This window comes from Schistocerca piceifrons, chromosome 9, assembly GCF_021461385.2.
Source record: "Schistocerca piceifrons isolate TAMUIC-IGC-003096 chromosome 9, iqSchPice1.1, whole genome shotgun sequence".
Lineage (NCBI taxonomy): Eukaryota > Metazoa > Arthropoda > Insecta > Orthoptera > Acrididae > Schistocerca > Schistocerca piceifrons.
The window spans coordinates 61716493-61737464 of NC_060146.1; the positions used below are offsets into that span (position 1 = coordinate 61716493).

Genomic DNA, 20972 nt, shown 5'->3' on the forward strand with positions numbered 1-20972 from the left:
ATCAAAAAAACTTCCCATCAAATGTGTTTACATATGAATTTAAAAACTTTTAATTTGATCTATGTGAATATGTTCATTACAAAGTATACTATTAGAGCAAAAAACTTTTATCCAAAACCATGACTTTTTTGTAATTATAAAATGATAATTGTTTTTTTGTTTTCAAGGTTAGAGAAAATATTCAATATAACAAATGCAATCATAACAGAATGTGAAGGCCTTATTCATGCTTCTGCCTGGTTTTCTATCGATAATAAGCCTAATGGTGAAGCGAAGTTAAAATTTATCCAGGACAAACAAGAAATCTGACCTTATAACATAAAATACACTGGCGAAGGAAAAAGCAAAGAATGATAAAAATTAACATATAAGAAAAGGCATTTTCTGTAAAAGGAATAGCAAAAAGATGCAAATTGTCAAACTCAGTGTAATCAAAAAACAAAATATTCACCCGAAAGAAAAATTAGTATAATGCCCTCATGTCACAACAAAGGAAAATAATTAAAGTTCTTTTAAAAAAAATACAAATATAAACCCTTCAAAAAACCAAGGATTGCATCAGAATGACATCAGGCTTGTTTATTGGATAAGGAAAATCTTCCGCTGTTAGAGGCTATATAACATATATCTTATGAAGTATTAGAAAATTCATGTTACCTCTGTTTTTGGAACCAATTGTGCAGCGTATGAATCAATACTGACATGAGTCACACATCATTAAAGAATAATATGAAATTAATTACTGCCATTTTAAAAGCCCACTTGTTTTCAGTTTCTGACAGTTCAGTGATCTTAATTTAAAGGTATCTGTATGTATTGCAGTAGTTCAGATAACTGCATATTAAAATATAATATAGTGTACCATATTATTTAATTCCTCCCAGTTCACAAATATGTCAATTTAAAGAAGTGATAGTCTTTAATGAGACTTTAGGCTAATTATAAAGTGCATTAGACCTTATCTGGAACAACAGTTACATGAAGTGAGGAAGCAATGCTCATATTAAAGAAGACAAAATGACAAACCTGTTGCCTCATCCATTAATTCAGAGATTACCTTTTGTCAGAATTATATTCAAGAGAATTAATTTCCTGATTAGCCGTGTGCCACCAGACAGGAGTGGCAAGTATAGTATCAGTTCTTTTGTCTGTAATACATATCCCATATACTGTAAACTCTCATCCAACTTCAGCTGTATACAACCATGTTCTTTAATCTTTACTGCTATCATGTAGGTGTCTGATTTATTCAACAAGCATGAAACACCATGAGGCAGCACACTTAGCCCTGAATTGCAGTCCCAGCCTTCTACACCTCCATCTACACCTGTTTCTACACTCTGCAGACCACTGTGAAGTACATGGCAGAGGGCGAAGTCCAATGTAACAGTTATTAGAGTCTTTTCCCATTCCACTCGCATGTGGAGCGCAGGAAGAATGACTGTCGGAATGCCTCTGTGCATGCTCTAATCATTCTAATCTCATCCTCCTTATGATCCCTATGTGAGCAATGTGTAGGGGGTTGTGGTACATTTGTAGACTCATCATTTAAAGCCAATTCTTCACTTTGTAAGTACACTTTCTTGGGATAGTTTACGTCTATCTTGAAGACTCTGCCAGTTCACTTTCTTCAGCATCACCACAACACTCTCCCAGGGGTCGAACAAACCTATGACCATTCATGCAGCCCTTCTCTGTATACATTGAATATCCCTTGCTAGTCCTATTTGGTATGAGTCCCACATACTTGAGCAATATTCTAGAACCAGCCATATGAGTGATTTGTGAGTAATCTCCTTTGTAGACTGATTGTACTTCCCCAGTATTCTATCAATAAACCAAAATATACCACCAGCTTTTCCCAAGACTGAGCCTATGTGATCATTCCATTTAATATCTTCACGAAAGAAGCATTATTCCAAAACTTTGGACATATGAAAACTGATGCACTTTGCTCACTTCTCACTGCAGCTAAAGGGAGAAAGCTTCAAAGCACAAAACTAATTGCTGATGACTGACATAATCTGAAGAAATGCTAGAATTTACGTTTATTTATAGCAACTAGAGGTAGGTTTTCCATTTACAGTTGACACATTTCATATAGTCTGTAGTAACATATGCAAAACACCAATTAATGTAATATTAAATATACATATGACCTGTTATACAGGCTATTTGATACAATTGGCTATACAGATTGTTAGAAGACAGTAATCATCATCAAAGAAAATGATTTTTTATTTATGCAGTTATTACATTGAAAGTTCCTTATATTACAGACATACATCAGTGATGTACACTGATCAGCCAGAACATTATGACCACTGATCTACTCTTGATATAAACCCATCCAGGTGATAGAAGATTACCTGATGAGGAATTATTGCTAGTCAGACACATGCATAGTGCATGTAGTATCAGTAAGCTTGCTGTCTGTGTGCAGAACAAGGAAGGTACACAATATATCTGAGTTAGACCGAGGGCAGATTGTGATGGTCTTGAGGCTCGGCATGAGCATTTTCGAAACTGCACAACTTGTGAAGTGTTGAAGGAATGCTATGGTGAGTGTCTTCAACATGTGGCAAAACCAAGATGAAACCGTGTCCAGATGTCTTGTTGTTGGGTACCCACCCTTCATCACAGATGTCATACACGATAGGCTGGGCAGGCTGGTAAACAGGACAAGTGGCAAACTTTGGTGAAACTAACATCAAACTTTAGCTCTGGGTGGAGTGCGAGGTTGTCTGAGCACACAGTGCACTGAAGACTCGTAACGATGGACCTTGCAGCTTAAAACCCATGCATTATCCACTGTTAATGATATTGGCAACTAAAACTGAAACTGGAACATGACCATCATCACTGAATGTTCGCACAGTGGCAAAGTGTTTCATGATCTGACGGATCACAATACTTACTTCATCATGCCAATGGGGGGTGGCAAACCATCTTCTTCCAGGGAACAGCCCCCTGACACCTGTTCTGTGGGATGGAGACAAGCTCGCAGTGGTTCCATTGTGCTCCGGGGAACATTCACATGAGCATCAATTGGTCCAATAGAGATTGTGCAAGGCACCATGATGGCCAAGGAGAATCGTACTCCAGTTGCAGACCATGTACACCTCTTCACGACGATCATGTTTCCCAATGGCAGTGGCATTTTTCAACAAGATAATGCACCATGTCACAAAGCCATGAGTGTGATGGAGCAGTTCAAGAAACACAGCGGTAAGTTCCAGTCGATGTGCTGGCCCCCCAACTTGCCTGATCTGAACCTGATCGAACACATGTGGGATGTCATTGAATTTGGTGTCAGAGCTCATTGCCTCCTCCCCAGAATTTATGGGAATTAGGTGACTTGTGTGTGCACATGTGGTGCCAACTCCCTCAAGTTACCCACCAAGACCTCATTGCCTCCATGCCACAATGTGTCCGTGCTGTTATTCATGCCAAAAGTGGACATACTGACTATTAGGTAGGAATGTATAGTGTATTTCAAATATTTTTAATTTCAAATTAACCAACATAATAAATACGCATTCTTATCTGTTTACTTTCAACAAAATTTATTATGTTGATGGAAGCAAGTAATGAATTTAGTGTTTTTTTTTATGTTCCCTTACAGACATTTGAGTGCTTTGGAAATTACCTACCAAGTGTACTTCTTTTCCTAGAATCAATCTTTTGCCCTGCAGCACAGAGAGCGCTGTTTCTAAACTAACTGGCAGATTCAATCTGTGTTCTGGAACATTGCCTTTCACCAGCATACATAATCCCTTACACTGCGTGGGACTAAGCCATTTATCTGCATTTATCCTTTCTTCCAGGAGTGTCAGTTTCACAAGTTAGACAGGAGAACTTACTCATGATTTTTGTGTCACCTTTTTCATATTATTTGTGACAGTTGGAAATTGATGTACGCAAAAATATAAGCACTTCTAGCCAAATGCTGTTTGCATGTGGAAAGGCGGGCTCATAACCCCGTGACACTGTAGTGCCTCAAGAATTTCGAGACACTCTGCTTTCCACCGTCTCGAACATCCGATATTTTAAGTATGAGGGTGAGAGAGTAAGTATGCTCTATTCAATGATGGTGGACTGTATTGTTGTGAACAAATGAATTATGTATTGAACAAACAACATTACATTAGTTTTTCTCGTGTTGGACTTGCGAGAAGCAAGAACTGGTTTTACAGGGGTTATTAAACCAAACATAATGTAATTGTATCTGTTAGTATCTAATGGTCCAAGACAGGGTTGAGTCGCGAGAGATGAACGCTTGTGTGAAACTTGTGAAGTTGTTTTATTGTGGAGATGAAAATACAACATAGTTGAACAACAGTATCGTGAGAAAACAGAACCATTTCAAGAGTAGAAAAGAAGTCTATTTCGATATTCCCTTAACCAGCTAATGCCTTCAGAGAAGAAGAGTTTGTGAAGATCAACGCAGCCATCTGACCCGAGAAGAAGATCGGCTGCATACAATATGTGAGTCAACTGTGAGAGACGTGAGCCTTGACCCGAGTACCACACTGTCTTGTGCCATCTGAAAACTGTTAGAACACCACCCTCCCCCCTCCACCAATGGATCCATGCCTGCAACTAATGGACAGTCAGGTATATACATTGGTTGTGTGTGCTTTTGAACAGATAAGTATTACTTGTGTACTGAAATTAAATTCCAACAATAGTGAAATTAAATTTCAAAGCTGTTCTTATTTTCAGATTTCCATTCATTAAGAATATACAGTATCAAACAAGGATTTCTAACAATCAGTGACAAAAACTCCCTTTCCCAATATACTGAAGGTCTCACCAAGACCTTCACAGACAGGCAGTATCCCCCGGACCTAGTTCACAAACTGATTTCCCGTGCCATTTCCCCACACATCCCAATCCTTCCACCACCCCGCAGAACCAGCTACAAAGGAGCATCCCCTTCATCACCCAATACTGCCCTCAACTGGAACAACTAAACCATATCCATTGTCAAGACTCTGATTATCTGTAACCTTGCTCTGGAATGAGGGACATCCAACCCAAGATCCTTCCCACCCCTCCTATAGTGGTGTTCCATCACCCACCCAACCTCCACAACATTCTAATCCATCCCTATGCCACTCCCAACCCAAGCCAATTGCCTCAGGGCTCATATCCCTGTAGAAGACACAGCTGTGAGACTTGCCCAATCAACCCCACAGCACTTCCTATTCCAGTCCTGTCACAGGTTTATCCTACCACACCAGAGGCCAGACCACCTGTGAAAGTAGCTATGTCATACATCAGCTCTGCTCCAATCATTGCACGGCTCAGATTTTTATATTTGTATGACTACTAACCTGCTATCCATCAGGATGAATGGCCATCGCCAAACTGTGGCCAAGATCAGAGTAGACCACTCTGTGGCATAACATGCAGCTGAACATAATGCCTTCAATTTCCAGGGCCATCTGGATCCTCCCTTCCATCACCAGCTTTTCTGAACTGTACAGATGGGAGTTACCCTTACAGACATTCTCTGCTCCCAAAATTATCCTGGTCTCAACCTATGATAACCTACTGTTCCCACACCATCTACCTGACAGTTTCTGCCTGCTGTGTCCTATCACCTCCTCTAAATTCACACCCTCACTGTGCTCACTCTCTGGCAACAGACCTACCAGCCTTGTCATCTCTCTGCTCCTCTCCTTCCATGCTCCCCCCCCCCCCCTTTCCCTCCCTGCAGCCTCCTGAAGCTGCCCCTGACAGCCTTATCTAATGTCTGCTTGCTCTGCCAGACAGCACTCTTCCCTCCACCCACCTGTACTCTGCCATCTATCCCCCTTCCTCGCCTCACTTATGATTTCATTCGATGCAACAATTGCAGTCTGGCCAGAGTGGATGGAGTTAATGGTCTTGTGTGTGGGAAATATGTCTGCTTGTGTGAATCTGTGTGCTTTCCTTTCTTTTCTGAAGAAGGGTGTGGCCAGAAGCTAAGTGTGTAACAGTCTTTTCATTGTATCTGTCTGATATCTTTGCAGTGTATCCTTTTCAAAACTAAATCAGAGGTGTACTTACGTAGCAAGAGATCCACCACGTTGGTAAAACATATCTGAGCTGAAGACCCTAAACTTATTGTAGGCGAGTCCTAAGTAGGACAGCTTTGTGCAGTTCTGAATGAACTCCAAAGGAAACTTAGAGATCCTGTTGTGTGACAGGTCCAGCCATTCCAGATTTGATAAACTTCCCAGAAGTCCAGTTGCAAGGTCCTCGAGTTTGCATTTGCGCATCAGAAACACTCGCAGTTTGCCATTGTTTCTCATCAGGTCCCTGCAAACATAATTTACAGTGGTTGTCTTTAGTTTGTTGTGTTGTTGTGTTTAGTACCTACCTGGCACCACATTTAAGCTGAAATTACATTATGAAATGTATCAACAAAAAAACTTTCAAAACATCTCAACTATCTTACAAGCAATTCTGGAATAAGCTTGCTGGACACATGGGCGATTCTAGAAGTCGGTCTTGGAGGGGGGGGGGGTCTAATTGTGTGGGGGAAGGGGGGGGGGGGCGGCAATGGAATATGGCTTAACAAAAGGAGAGTTGGGTCCCTCTACCAACAAACTGGTAAAATTTGGTGTTGCTTAAAGTAGTTTTTGCTAACTGTTTTTAAGTTCAGGGTAAAAAATGTGTATTAATAAATAATAAGACACCTATTTTAAGTTAAATGATATTTATTGGTTTAGGTAGTAAGCTATTTGCTGCTTTTGTTGAGATTTATTTGGAGTACATTGCAAGCTATATTGCTACATAATTATAAAAATAATGACTGAATCTGTTGAAATAATATATTCACTGATTTCTGAAGTCATTTTATCCATATGATACTCCATGGAGGGGGGGGGGGGGGGTTATAGCCCCCATAGCCCCCTTCCCCCTTGCCGCTGCCCCTGGCTGTGCTTTGCTGATTCGGAAAATAAAAAGACACGAAGTCTTATCAGCTAACATCCATTCTGTTTTCCATCACTATGGAAACTACAATATGTGTATTAAATATCTCCAGCACAGAGTACAACTTGAATGCAAAACTAGTGAATATCAAGGACCCTTCATACCAAATATTCCCTGCACAAAGCTAATTTTTATTCCCAAAGTTTAACTCCAAGATGTCCAAAAAATTGTAATTTCTCCAAGCATTTTGGTGGAGAATAATACAGTGATGTCAGTGAACATTTTAAAATTAAAATGCTAACAACCTTGATTGCAATAGAGCATCTATTCAAAATGGCAACTGGTTATGGACAGATAGTGACCATCTTCAGACCATATGCACCATGATGGCAGGTGGTGGTGGTGAACGCAGCAGATATCACGGATGCACAAATGACAGCTGCTCAACAGAGAAAACTACTTACTAATTACAATTCTTTTTAATTCTAAAATTAAAATTGAAACAATATTGATCACAACAGAACATTTATTAAAAATGGGAACTGGGTTCAATCAAACAGCAATCATCTTCTGGCCATATGCACTATAATTGGCAGATGGTGGTGATGTGATCAGGAATTGTGGATGCATGAATGTCAGCTGTTCAGTTGAGTAGTTGCCATTCGTGCATCCATGATGCTCTGTTCACCACCACAACTGCCATCAAGGTGCATATGTTCTGAAGATGACTGCTGTTTGACTGAAACCAGTTCCCCTTTTGAATAAATGTTCTGTTGTGACGAATACTGTTTTAATTTGAAAATAAAAAAAGTCATCATAAGGAACAGGTTTGTACTTTTGTAAATTTTAATAAACACTTATGACTCACTGGACCATAAGACTCTCTCAAATTCTGAAAGTCTGGACCTCAAAACCAGTGCATCTATCAGTGAAACAGTAAATGGAATAAGTTCTAAAATAAAACTCGTGGGGGGAAAAAAATCAGAATATTTTGAATTTACCGAAGTAAGACAAGAGTAAGACTGTCTGCATTACTTTTCTATTGTTTTGTAGTGAAAGTAATCCAAGAGTGATGAACACTAAAAGCTCAGCATAAAATTGGTAAATCAAAGGTTTTTGGAAGAACCAATATTGTGATAAACTGCTTAGTTTTTGCAGATGACACAGAACTTCTATATCAAGACACTGAAACAGCATAAAAACAAATACTAATTCTTAATGAAACAGCAGATCTACAAATATCATTTGAAAAACACAGTACAGTCTAAGAACAACCTGGCACCCAAAATTCTAAAATCAAAACACGGGAATTTTCCTCATAGCCCAAAAAAGTAATTCTGTGTTCTAGAAACATGGATACGAGTACAATCAACTATGATGTAATAAGATTGCTACCAGGACAATGCTGAATCGAGGAACCAATAGCCTACTGATTAAATTGAAACAGAAGATGAGAATAAGTGTAATGACTTTTCCCTGGAATGTTTCATCCACATCTACATGATTACTCTGCAATTCACATTTAAGTGCTTGGCAGAGGATTCATTGAACCACAATCATACTATCTCTCTACCATTCCACTCCCGAACAGTGCGTGGGAAAAATGAACACCTCAACCTTTCTTTTTGAGCTCTGATTTCTCTTATTTTATTTTGATGATCATTCCTACCTATGTAGGTTGGGCTCAACAAAATATTTTCGCATTCGGAAGAGAAAGTTGCTGACTGAAATTTCGTTGCCCCCAGGGGCTCAGCATTCGTTTGCTGGGTACGGGCTTGGCGACCCCGGGGTTCCTGAGCTGGGGACTGGTAAGCGCCGCCAGTCCCCTGTCACCGTAACCTCTAAGCATACTTCAACGACCACCGTGCGGCGCGGCGGTGGAATGTTGTGTGTCTCAGGGAATGGGGATCTTGGCTTGACCGCCCGGATCACGAGGATGGAATAAACCTCTATAAAAAAACCCTCAATCTCAAGGTGTGCTGCGCGCTGATGAGATGCATGGCTGTTGAGGTGGAACAGTCGATAGCGGGCAACCTCTGGGGAACCTGCCGCACCTCAGTTGTATAAGGCTTACCTAGGCACGCGGGGCTCTGTCTAGGTGGACTTCTAGTTCCCTAGCTGCTCGTGGGACCGAGATGGATCCTTCGAAATTCTCTTTTCTTCCTCCCAGCGGAAAGGGTGGGCCGCTGGCAGGTTCTAACACCCAGTCTCTTAAGAGGGCCCGTGCAGTCAGTCCCCCTGACTCCGGCGCTTCTTTGACAAGTCCAGTCTTAGGTAACAGAATGCATTCTGGTAATCCGAATGTGTTTCTCATTGTGAAATGGAAGGAGGGTAGTTTCGAGAAGGTTTCGCCCTTCTATATACAAAAGGGATTGGAGGGAATCTGTGGCTCCTTAAAATCGGTGAAGCGCTTACGTAATGGGACCTTGCTAGTGGAAACTTCCACTTCCCAGCAAGCAACTAATCTCCAATCTGCTAAATGCCTTGGAGAGTATGCCATAGACACCGAACTGCACAGCACCTTGAACTATAGCAAAGGTGTTGTGACATGCCGGGATCTAGTTGATATTCCCAAGGAAGAACTGCAACGTGAGTGGGCTCCGGAAGGTATCGTTGATGTCCAACACATCATGAAGAGGGTTGATGGCACTCTTGTCAAATCCGACTCCTTTATTCTGACCTTCAGTAGCACAACACTTCCTGAACATGTTAAAGCTGGCTTCCTTTGCCTTAGTGTGAGGCCTTATTTCCCAGCCCCAATGCGCTGTTTCAAATGCCAGCGTTTTGGGCATACCACCTTAGGCTGTAAAGGCGAAGCGACTTGTGGAAACTGTGGTCAGGCTGCTCATGAAGGAGTTGGTTGCTCGTCTCCGGCTAAATGTATTAATTGCTCTGGGAACCACCCTGTTTGGAGTAGGGACTGCGGCATATTTTTAGAGGAACGCAAGGTCCAGGAAATAAAAACAACCAAGCGTATCCCCTATGGTGAGGCCAAGAAGATTTATAAGTCGATGCAACCTCCCACATTTGCTACATCTTTTGCATCCCTGGTACAGAAGCCTACTCCAAAAGTCGATGCCTCAACGCAGACTGAGGTGGTGAGTGTTGGCACTAACACCTGTAGCTGTCAGTGCACTTGCAACGCAGCCAGTGTTCCAGAGCCAGTAGCCCCTACTCGAACGGCAGACAAAAGTACAGTGGCGGACTTGGTCCAGCCCCTCGCGCCTCCAACAGCTGAGGTTGTCCCCAAGCCCAGTGCGCCACTTACCACTCCCACATCCGCTCCCCCAAAGTCCACCAAGCCACAGAAAGCTACTGTGCAGCAGCAACAGCGGGTCAAATCCCGTGGTAAATTATCTGACCATGTGGATGTTGTTTTACGCGAGGCTTCATCTGACTCTTCCCCAGAGTTGATGGAGTACAATGTATGTGTGGGGCACTCATCTGGTCCCACGCCTGCCCCTCCACCTGCTGCGGTCTCCCCACCCCGTCGGAGAGACAGGATGAACGTGCTACCCCCAACATAGATGGCTCCCATACTCCAGTGGAACTTGCAAGGGTTCAGGACGCATGTGGAGGAACTTCGTCTACTTTCTCAGGGTCGACCATTGTGTCTCTGTCTCCAGGAGACGTATTTCCATCCATCATACTCCCCTGCGATACGAGGCTATACACTCCACAAAAAGGACGACCTGCGTGGAGCGAGAGCTAGAGGAGGCGTAGGTATTTTCGTCAGGACAGACTACCATTCCTCGCCTCTCTCACTTATGACGACTCTACAGGCCGTCGCTGTGTCCGTGCACGTGTGTCATCCATTGACTGTATGTTCACTTTACCTGCCCCCACATGATGCTCTTGATGAAGCGGCCCTCACCGACCTTCTTACACAGCTCCCCCACCCATTCATTATTTGTGGTGATTTTAATGCCCACAATGTGCTTTGGGGCTCTGCAATTACCTGTCCCAGGGGTAGAGCAATTGAGAGGCTTCTCCTGTCATCCTGCGCCTACTTGCTCAATGGAGGACTGAGTACTCATTTCTGCACGGCGACTGGGTCGTTCTCTGCCATTGATCTCTCGCTTTGCTCTCCAGCTCTTGCCGCTAGTGCTCACTGGGAAGTGGTCGCTGACTTGCACGGCAGTGATCATTTCCCAATCTGGATTCACCTGCCAGATGGCGTGGGCCCCGAAAGGAGACCACCACGATGGGTACTCAGTGGAGCTGACTGGACACTTTATAGCCAGTTGGCCCAATTCGAACACTGTGCGAATGTTGAGGTGTGGGTGGATCATATTACCAAAACGGTCCACCATGCCGCTGCGGCATCCATTCCACAGTCCACAGGCCACCGGAAAAGGCCACCTGTGCCTTGGTGGAGTGATGAATGCCGCTCTGCAATCAGGACCAGGCGTGCGGCTCTGCGGTGGTTCAAGTGTCGGCCGACTGCTGAGAATCTTGCAGCCTTTCGGGTGGCGAGGGCGAGATGTCGCCGCATTATTCGTGAGAGCAAGAAGAGGTCGTGGCAAAAGTTCCTGAACACCATTAATCGTTCCACCAAAAGTTCCTTTGTGTGGGAGACCATTAGGAGAATTTCTGGCAGAGGAGGGAGGTGCCCCATAGCTGCTGTAATGAATAACGGCACTCTCCACGCAGATCCGCGAGACATTGCCCAGACTATGGCAGCATATTTTGCGACAGTTACTGCCACAACCAGTCAGGATCCAGGTTTCCAGCGCCATAGAGCGGTTGCTGAGAGGTGTAGTCTGAACTTCCAGCCCACCTCTCATGAAGTTTACAACTGCCCTTTTTCTATGTGGGAGCTGGATTCTGCATTGTCTGGAGCTCGTGACACTTCCCCTGGTCACGACAGGATCCATTACAGTATGCTATGGCACCTCACAATGCGCAACCAAGAAATCCTCCTCGCACTTTTTAATGCCATTTGGGCGTCGGGTCACTTTCCTGACGCGTGGCGTGAGGCAGTTTTAATCCCTTTTTTAAAACCTGGGAAAGACCGCTCGAGCCCAAGTAGCTACCGTAGTATTGCCCTCACTAGTTGCATAGGGAAGACCTTGGAGCGGATGGTCAACCGTCGCCTTGTCTGGATGTTAGAATCCCGGCAACTACTTAGTCGCTATCAGTGTGGGTTCAGGAGGTTTCGTTCCACCTTCGATAACCTTGCCCTCCTGGAGGCGGCTATCCAACAAGCTTTCCTACGCCGTCATCACCTTCTAGGTGTATTTTTCGACATCGAGAAGGCCTACGATACCACTTGGCGGCGTCTCATCCTGGAGCAGCTTCACGAATGGGGTTTTCGTGGTTGTCTTCCTCTTTTTATTCAGTCTTTCCTCTCACCACGATATTTTAGATACCGAATTGGTGACGTCTTGTCTGATCGCTTTGAGCAGGAGAATGGTGTCCCTCAGGGTAGCGTTTTAAGTGTGACTCTGTTTTCCATCGCTATTAATCGCATTACGTCCATGGTGAAAAGCCCTGTCCAGTGTTCTTTGTTTGTGGATGATTTCTCTTTGTTCTGCTCTTCTTCAAGCCTTGCAACGACAACTCGTCAGTTGCAACTTACGATTAGGCGTTTGGATGACTGGGCGCTGAAGAGTGGATTTAAGTTTTCCACCGAGAAGTCTGTATGTGTTCTTTTTAACCGTTCTCGTTCGATTTTCACCTTTCCTGAGTTGCGCTAGAGGGACACTATTCTTTCTTTTAAAGACACGGTGAGATTTCTGGGGCTCATTTTTGACTCGAGGCTCACGTGGTTACCTCATCTTAAAGACCTGAAACGGCGGTCGCTTCAGGCTTTAAGCATTTTAAAATGTCTTAGCCACAGTACATGGGGAGCTGACAGGACTTGTCTGCTCCAGTTTTACAGGGCGTTTGTGCGATCTCGGCTCGATTATGGGTGCACGGTGTATGGGTCTGCGAGGCCTTCGTACTTAAAGATTTTGGACGTTGTCCACCATGAAGGGCTGCGGTTGGCCACTGGGGCATTCCGAACTAGCCCCATACCAAGCCTCTGTGCAGAGGCTGGTGAACCGCCACTTCATATGCGGCGACGGCTACTTACGGTACGCCAGGCGTATAAAACTTTGTCCACACCGTACACACCTGCATACCATACCGTTGCTCAGCCTCCTCTGGCACGGTTACTTCATAACCGGCAACGTGTGACGCAGCCCTATGGGATTCGCGCACAGGATTGCCTCGCTGCAATGTCTATGGCTGGTCTTCGTGTTTTACGTCGTGGTTGGAGCAGATCTCCACCTTGGCTCCTCCGGAGACCCAAACTTATTTTAGATTTGACTCGTTTTAAGAAGGATGGCACGCCAGATTTTACATTCCAGTCACTTTTTTTTAACATTTTAGATGTGCATCACGGTTTCACTGTCGTTTACACTGATGGCTCCAAACAGGAGAATTTCCTTGGCTGTTCTGTGGTGTTCCCTGACCATGTTACCCGGATTCGCCTCCCTGCTGAATATACCGTTTTCGTAGCGGAGCTCCACGCGATCCTGACGGCGCTGGAGCAGATGCATCGTGTTCGGGGCAATCGATTTCTTCTCTGCTCCGATTCTCTTAGTGCCTTACAATCGCTGCAGAACCTGTACCCGACTGACGAGATGGTCCAGCTGATACATAGCCAACTGTACTTGCTCCAACAGCGGGGTAAAGAGGTATCCTTCTGCTGGGTGCCTGGTCATGTCGGCATCTGGGAGGATCCTCAGTTTTGTGATGCTTGTGGTGTGCACATCTCTGTCCGCCACATTTTAACAGACTGCATTTTATACCGTGATGCAAGGGCAGAAGCACAAGTTGATGGTGATCTGCCCTGTGTTTTAGCTAATGATGAGGCGTGTGTGTCTAGGGTTTTTAAGTTTTGTGATGTGTCTGGACTCTGGCCTAAACTTTTAGGCTGGTGGTTTTAGTGTATTGCAGAGTGGCTGACTCCTCCCTTTTTTTCCTTGCGGTCAGCCAGCCACTTCCATCTGCTACATTGTTTTAGCCCCCTCTCTCGTTTTCTTCCTGTGTTGCCCATGTTTTACTGCTGACGCCCTGCTTCATCCCACGCTTCGGTGTGGGTGAGCACATCTTTTCTGATGATTGTTTCCCATGTTTTATGTTCTGTTTTATGTAAATATTCTGAGCTTTTTTTTTTTTTTCTTCCTTGACACCCGTCTCACTATGATACTGAACGGGCGCTGAAGACCTTGCTGTCGTGCGCCCACAAAACCCCTCTGCTACTACTACTACTGAAATTTCGTAAATAGATCTCGCCACAATGAAAAACGTCTTTGCTTTAATGACTTTCATCCCAACTCGCGTATCATATCTGTCACACTCTCTCCCCTGTTACGTGATAATACAAAACGAGCTGCCCTTTTTTGCACCCTTCCGACGTCCTTCGTCAATCCCACCTAGTAAGGATCCCACACTGCGCAGCAATATTCTAACAGAGGACGAACGAGTGTAGTGTAAGCTGCCTCTTTAGTGGACTTGTTGCATCTTCTAAGTGTCCTGCCAATGAAACACAACCTTTGGCTCGCCTTTCCCACAATATTATCTATGTGGTCTTTCCAACTGAAGTTGTTCGTAATTTTAACACCCAGGTACTTAGTTGAATTGACAGCCTTGAGAATTGTACTATTTATCGAGTAATCGAATTCCAAAGGATTTCTTGTGGAACTCATGTGGGTCACCTCACACTTGTCGTTATTTAGCGTCAACTGCCACCTGCCACACTATACAGCAATCTTTTCTAAATTGCTTTGCAACTGATACTGGTCTTCGGATGACCTTACTAGATGGTAAATTACAGCATCATCTGCAAACAACCAAAGAGAACTGCTCAGATTGCCACCCAGGTCATTTATATAGATCAGGAACACCAGAGGTCCCAGGACTCTTCCCTGGGGAACACCTGATATCACTTCAGTTTTATTCGATGATTTGCCGTCTATAGCTACGAACTGCGACCTTCCTGACAGGAAATCACGAATCCAGTCGCACAACTGAGATGATACCCCATAGGACCACAGCCTGATTAGAAGTCGCTTGTGAGGAACGGTGTCAAAAGCTTTCCGGAAATCTAGAAATACGGAATCAACTTGAGATCCCCTGTCGATAGCAGCCATTACTTCGTGCGAATAAAGAGCTAGCTGCGTTGCACAAGAACGATGTTTTCTTAAACCATGCTGATTACGTATCAATAGATCATTCCCTTCGAGGTGATTCATAATGTTTGAATGTAGTATATGCTCCAAAATCCTACTGCAAACCGACGTCAATGATATGGGTCTGTAGTTCGATGGATTACCCCTACTACCCTTCTTAAACACTGGTGCGACCTGCGCAATTTTCCAATCTGTAGGTACAGATCTATCGGTGAGCGAGCGGTTGTATATGATTGCTAAATAGGGAGCTATTGTATCAGCGTAATCTGAAAGGAGCCTAATCGGTATACAATCTGGACCTGAAGACTTGCCCGTATCAAGCGATTTGAGTTGCTTCGCAACCCCTAAGGTATCTACTTCTAAGAAACTCATGCTAGCAGCTGTTCGTGTTTCAAATTTTGGAATATTTCATTCGTCTCCCCTGGTGAAGGAATTTCGGAAAACTGCATTCAATAACTCCGCTTTAGCGGCACAGTCGTTGGTAACAGTACCATCGGCACTGCGCAGCGAAGGTATTGACTGCGTCTTGCCGCTTGTGTACTTTACATACAACCAGAATTTCTTCAGATTTTCTACCAAATTTTGAGACAATGTTTCATTGTGGAACCTATTAAAGGCATCTCACATTGAAGTCCGTGCCAAATTTCGTGCGTCTGTAAATTTTAGCCAATCTTTGGAATTTCGCGTTCTTCTGAACTTCGCTTGCTTTTTCCATTACCTCTGCAACAGCGTTCGGACCTGTTTTGTGTACCACAGGGGATCAGTTCCATCTCTTACCAATTTATGAAGTATGACTCTCTCAATTGCTGTTGCTACTATATCTTTGAATTTGAGCCACATCTCGTCTACATTTGCATAGTCAGTTCGGAAGGAATGGAGATTGTCTCTTAGGAAGGCTTCTAGTGACACTTTATCCGCTTTTTTTAAATTAAAATTATTTTGCGTTTGTTTCTGGTGGATTTGGAAGAAACAGTATTGAGCCTAGCTACAACAACCTTGTGATCACTAATCCCTGTATCAGTCACGATGCTCTCTATTAGCTCTGCATTGTTTGTGGCTAAGAGGTCAAGTGTGTTTTCGCAACCATTTACAATTCGCATGGGTTTGTGGACTAACTGCTCGAAATAATTTTCGGAGAAAGCATTTAGGACAATCTTGGAACATGTTTTCTGCCTACCACCGGTTTTGAACAAGTATTTTTGCCAACATATCGAGGGAAGGTTGAAGTCCCCACCAACTATAACCGTAGGAATGGGGTATTTATTTGTTACAAGACTCAAATTTTCTCTGAACTGTTCAGCAACTATATCATCGGAGTCTGGGGGTCGGTAGAAGGAGCCAATTATTAACTTAGTTCAGCTGTTAAGTATAACCTATACCCACACCAATTCACACGGAGTATCTACTTCGACTTCACTACAAGATAAACCTCTACTGACAGACACAAACACTCCACCACCAATTCTGCCTAATCTATCTTTCCTGAACACCGTCTGAGACTTCATAAAAATTTCTGCAGAACTTATTTCAGGCTTTAGCCAGCTTTCTGTACCTATAACGATTTCAGCTTCTGTGCTTTCTATTAGCGCTTGAAGCTCAGGGACTTTCCCAGCACAACTACAACAATTTACAACTACAATACCGACTGTTCCTTGATCCAAGCACGTCCTGTATTTGCCATGCACCCTTTGACATTGCAGCCCACCCCATACTTTCCCGAGGCCTTCTAACCTAAAAAACTGCCCAGTCCACACCACACAGCCTCCGCTACCTGTGTAGCCGCCAGCTGAGTGTAGTGAACTCCTGACCTATTCAGCAGAACCCGAAACCCCACCACCCTATGGCACAAGTCAAGGAATCTGCAGCCAACACGGTCGCAAAACCATCTGAGCCTCTGATTCAGACCCTCCACCCGGCTCTGCACCAAAGGTCCGCAGTCGGTTCTGTCAACGATGCTGCAGATGATGAGCTCTGCCTTCATCTCGTAAGCAAGACCGGCAGCCTTCACCAAATCAGATAGCCGCTGAAATCCAGAGAGAATTTCCTCGGATCCAAAGTGACTCACATCGTTTAAATATCACCAATCCCGCTGGCCTAGAACAGCATCAACTATACCTGTAATTTGGAATTATAGTCATGTTACTAAGAAATCATAACACAAAAATGCCATTTTGGAAAGGTACATTCAGAAGAATGGAAGATAACATGACTGAGGCATAAATTCTTTTCAGGTCCCATACAGGGGAAATTATTTTACTTCTGAGAATCGACTTGACACACCCCAATTACCTTTCACACTTAGGCATTGACAATTTCTTGATAAGGTTGCTTCTGCCAAGCCCATCAACAACTCCCATGGCCAAACAATGGACAAAGTGGGAATATTCCTGTGAGAACAATTTTTCATTCCCGACCTGATCTATGTTGCAATCTCAAGTGTTTGACATTCAAGTGACATAAAAATAAATGTTTCATCCATTCATCAGCAGGGAAAGCCGATTCAAGTATCTGATACTACTTTTATAAAATAATGTGCACAGACAAACTTTATGGGGACTTTACCCCTGAACAGTATCAACTGTGCACAACTGTCAAGAGTGACTAGTTTCTTAGTGTGGCATTTTATCTTTGCAGTTCACATGAAAAGGCTGTGAGACGACATGGCCATCTGGACGCACTCTTAATAACTTCGCGTATGTCTTGCCCACACTTGTTTTTTATCGACTGAACTGTGACAAAAGTCACAGTTGGTTCTCTGCATTTCCTCCTTGTCTGTAGCACGTTCCTTTTGAAATTCCCACTTCGTGCTCTGCTGTTGTCGTACCCTAGCCAGAGGATGCTGTGGCTGGCTGCCTACCGTGTTTGTGGGAGAGCGTCGGTCGGGAGGAGGAACTCTGATTGTGGATGTCTGGGAGTGTACAGGAGGCCAAGCTGTTTTGTTGACGGTTGGTGTGACTCATGTCAGTCCAATGTTACCGTCTTGGTCACAGGTGGATCCAAGGGGATGAGGCCTGGTTGTCCATTGAAACTCCTATCCCACGGATGTCATCAGACTTAAAGTAAGACGTTTTGACCATTATTTGGGTCATTTGCAAGCAACTGGGAATTCCAACGTCTGCAGTAATTCGGCAAAGATTATTTGTTTCGTCGGTGTGTAAATGACTGAACAAGGAGCAGTTTATTTAATGTTCACCTTATGCCCATGTTCTGCATGTGCTGCTAACGAGTGTAAACTTGACTCCCACCTTTGTCTGTTGATTTTAAACGCACCGTCAAATAGTGAATCCAAGTAGTGACTTTCAATTAATTAGCTGGATTCTTTCTTTCCTTGTCACGACGCATGTTTACTGGCAAACTAGAATTGTAGACCTTAACTTGCTACCTCATTTGTGTGGCATCAATAACAGAGCCTAACCTGTTAACTTGTGGTAAACAAAGGTATTTAAGTATGTTGTTTTAAAATATTATCTGAAATGTGTCAATGATTTATGTTGCACTAGTTGATTCTGGAGTATGTATGGAAGTGTTGGCACGTCTGGCATGTAAGGGAATCCTGCTAGTTTAGATTTTTTTTGGAAACTTTAATTGAGAGAGAAACTAGTGTGCTTTAGTCCTGCCATGGATTAAGGCTGCATATTCAGACTCTGTCACTTGTACTGTAACCTGCAATTCCTTCCTGTTGTTTCATGGTTGTTCTCAAACTAAGTGTCTGCGCTAAACATGCCTTGGGTCAGGTGTTTCACCACCCGGGATTACACTTGGGATTCAGCTGAGTGTTCAGTCTATTGACTGTCCATCATACTCCCCATCGGTAATGGTCACCCTGTCATCATTTGATTTCAATGCTGTAGTTAGTAGTAATTTAGTACTGGTTCCATTACCTTCTGTGCAGGGTTCTTGCTCCATGCTTGTCTTTCAATACACTGCTAACCTGGTTAGCGTATGTTGTGGCTAGCTTAAATTAATCACTGCTCAATAGCCCAACACAGTTTGTCGGCCGTCAGAAGCCATTTATATGTTATTTATTCCTTCATTCTAGTCAATCTGTAAGCATGCTATTCTTAATTTTGTTACTCTAGGCAGCCATTAACTTGCCATTTTTAGGCTAGTTAGATGGATTGGGCTCCTTTTATCTGTCACGTATAATGTGCAACATTTTCTTGGTCTGTTATCAAGTGTTAGAATAAATGCAAATTGCAGGGAAGTGATGCACTATTTAAGTTGTTCCCTTGATTTCCTATCTCTGCATATAATATTTAATTGTTTGATAGAAGACTGATTAAGCCTTCATTGAAATATTGGAGGGACTTGTGTCGTGCTCGAGAATGTTGATGTGATACAATGTATCTAATGTTTTTATAAGAATGATATAGCAATGCCTTTGAAAATGATGGAAAGTCAAAACGTATAAGGTTGATGAAAAATAAAAGTGTGGCCAAGACATAAGTAAAGTTATTAAAGTGCATTTTAGCCGGTTCTTTGTACCTTTTTTATGCAAATATTCTCTGAACATGTATTCTGTGGATTATGCAATAATATGTCACAATTTCACTCTTCTACATATGAATGTTATTTGAACAGTTATTCTTCGTACAGTGGTGACCCTCAAAAAGCAAGCACATAGAATTTCTGTATTTCCATCAACCTCCAAAACAAGCAACAGAATAACACTGCAGTAAAAATGGCTCGTTACAATAAACAACCTTTCTACCAACCCAGTGACATTCTCAGTGGCTCTCAATGCATAGTGAACAATATTGAAAAGGCAATGTATGTAGTGAAATCAGAAAGTGGTATCTTTCACCCCCTGCACATGATAACAATGACATGGAGCTGCTTTGTTGACACTGTGTGGTAAAACTTGTTCCTCTCAGTGACTTATACAAGTTACACAGGTACAGGACACTGTCCCCTATAGTGTTCACAGGGACAATCCTGGTTTTCCTATGATTTCACAGCATCACGACAATGCCCCACAGCAATTCCTTTCTGCTTTCACACCAGATACAATGCCATCAAGTCCATTTCTCCCACCACATGGGGCATAGCCAGCTGGGCTGCATGAGAAGATTTTCATGCCTCCTTCCGCACATCATGCATGATTGATGGGGTTTCATACACCAAAGTCCTTGGAACATAAGACTTAGTACCATATGTACACATATTCCATGAAGTTTCTGCAAATGGTGTTCTCCACATAAACTGCCTCCATTTCATCCAGACCATCCACTGATGTGGTAAACTACTGCAGAGATTATATTAGCTAGTCACAACATAGTTGACAACACTTCAAAGTTCTTCATTTCAGTGAGTAGTATTGGTGACTATGCGTATGTTATCACTGATGTGATACAACCACTTTATTCCACAGCCAAATTTAACATGGGAAAGACCATTTTTCTCTAACACTTTCCACAACACATGAACAATGGATGCAGCAGGTGGTTTACACAAGGAAACTGGACAGCAGTATGCCTTCCCAATTTTGGAGGCAATTAATAGATCCAGTGCTCATGCTAGATGACATGGTTTGGACTGTATGGTTAAACAGCTGCCTCCATAGATACAGACTTTGTTGATATCTTGTGAATGCACAGTGCAAGAAAGTGGATTTCAGATTACTTACAGAAATTTTATGCTCCCACAACAGTGGTGTTGCTATGATGAATATCGTGCTGAAAACTGCTGTACACACATGTGAATGTGTAGGCAGTCTGCCTAACATCTGTGGCACTGACTCTCTGCTGCTACTGTCATAAAGTTAACCTCTCTGTCACAGCAATGTGTTGTCATAGAGCACTGGTCATGTATGGAGGAACATGACATTGACTTTTCAGGAGTCACAGTCGCAAATGTTCAGCA

The 20972-nt window shown here is 43.3% G+C and overlaps 1 protein-coding gene across 1 annotated transcript in view; it reads right to left on the reverse strand.

The window, feature by feature from the left end:
• Positions 1-20972, reverse strand: part of LOC124717185 — a 162297-nt gene that overhangs the window by 16205 nt on the left and 125120 nt on the right. Inside the window, exon 6 of the mRNA XM_047243962.1 lies at positions 6058-6309. Within this exon, the coding sequence (XP_047099918.1) occupies positions 6058-6309 (252 nt within the window). The remainder of the gene's footprint in view (positions 1-6057; positions 6310-20972) is intronic.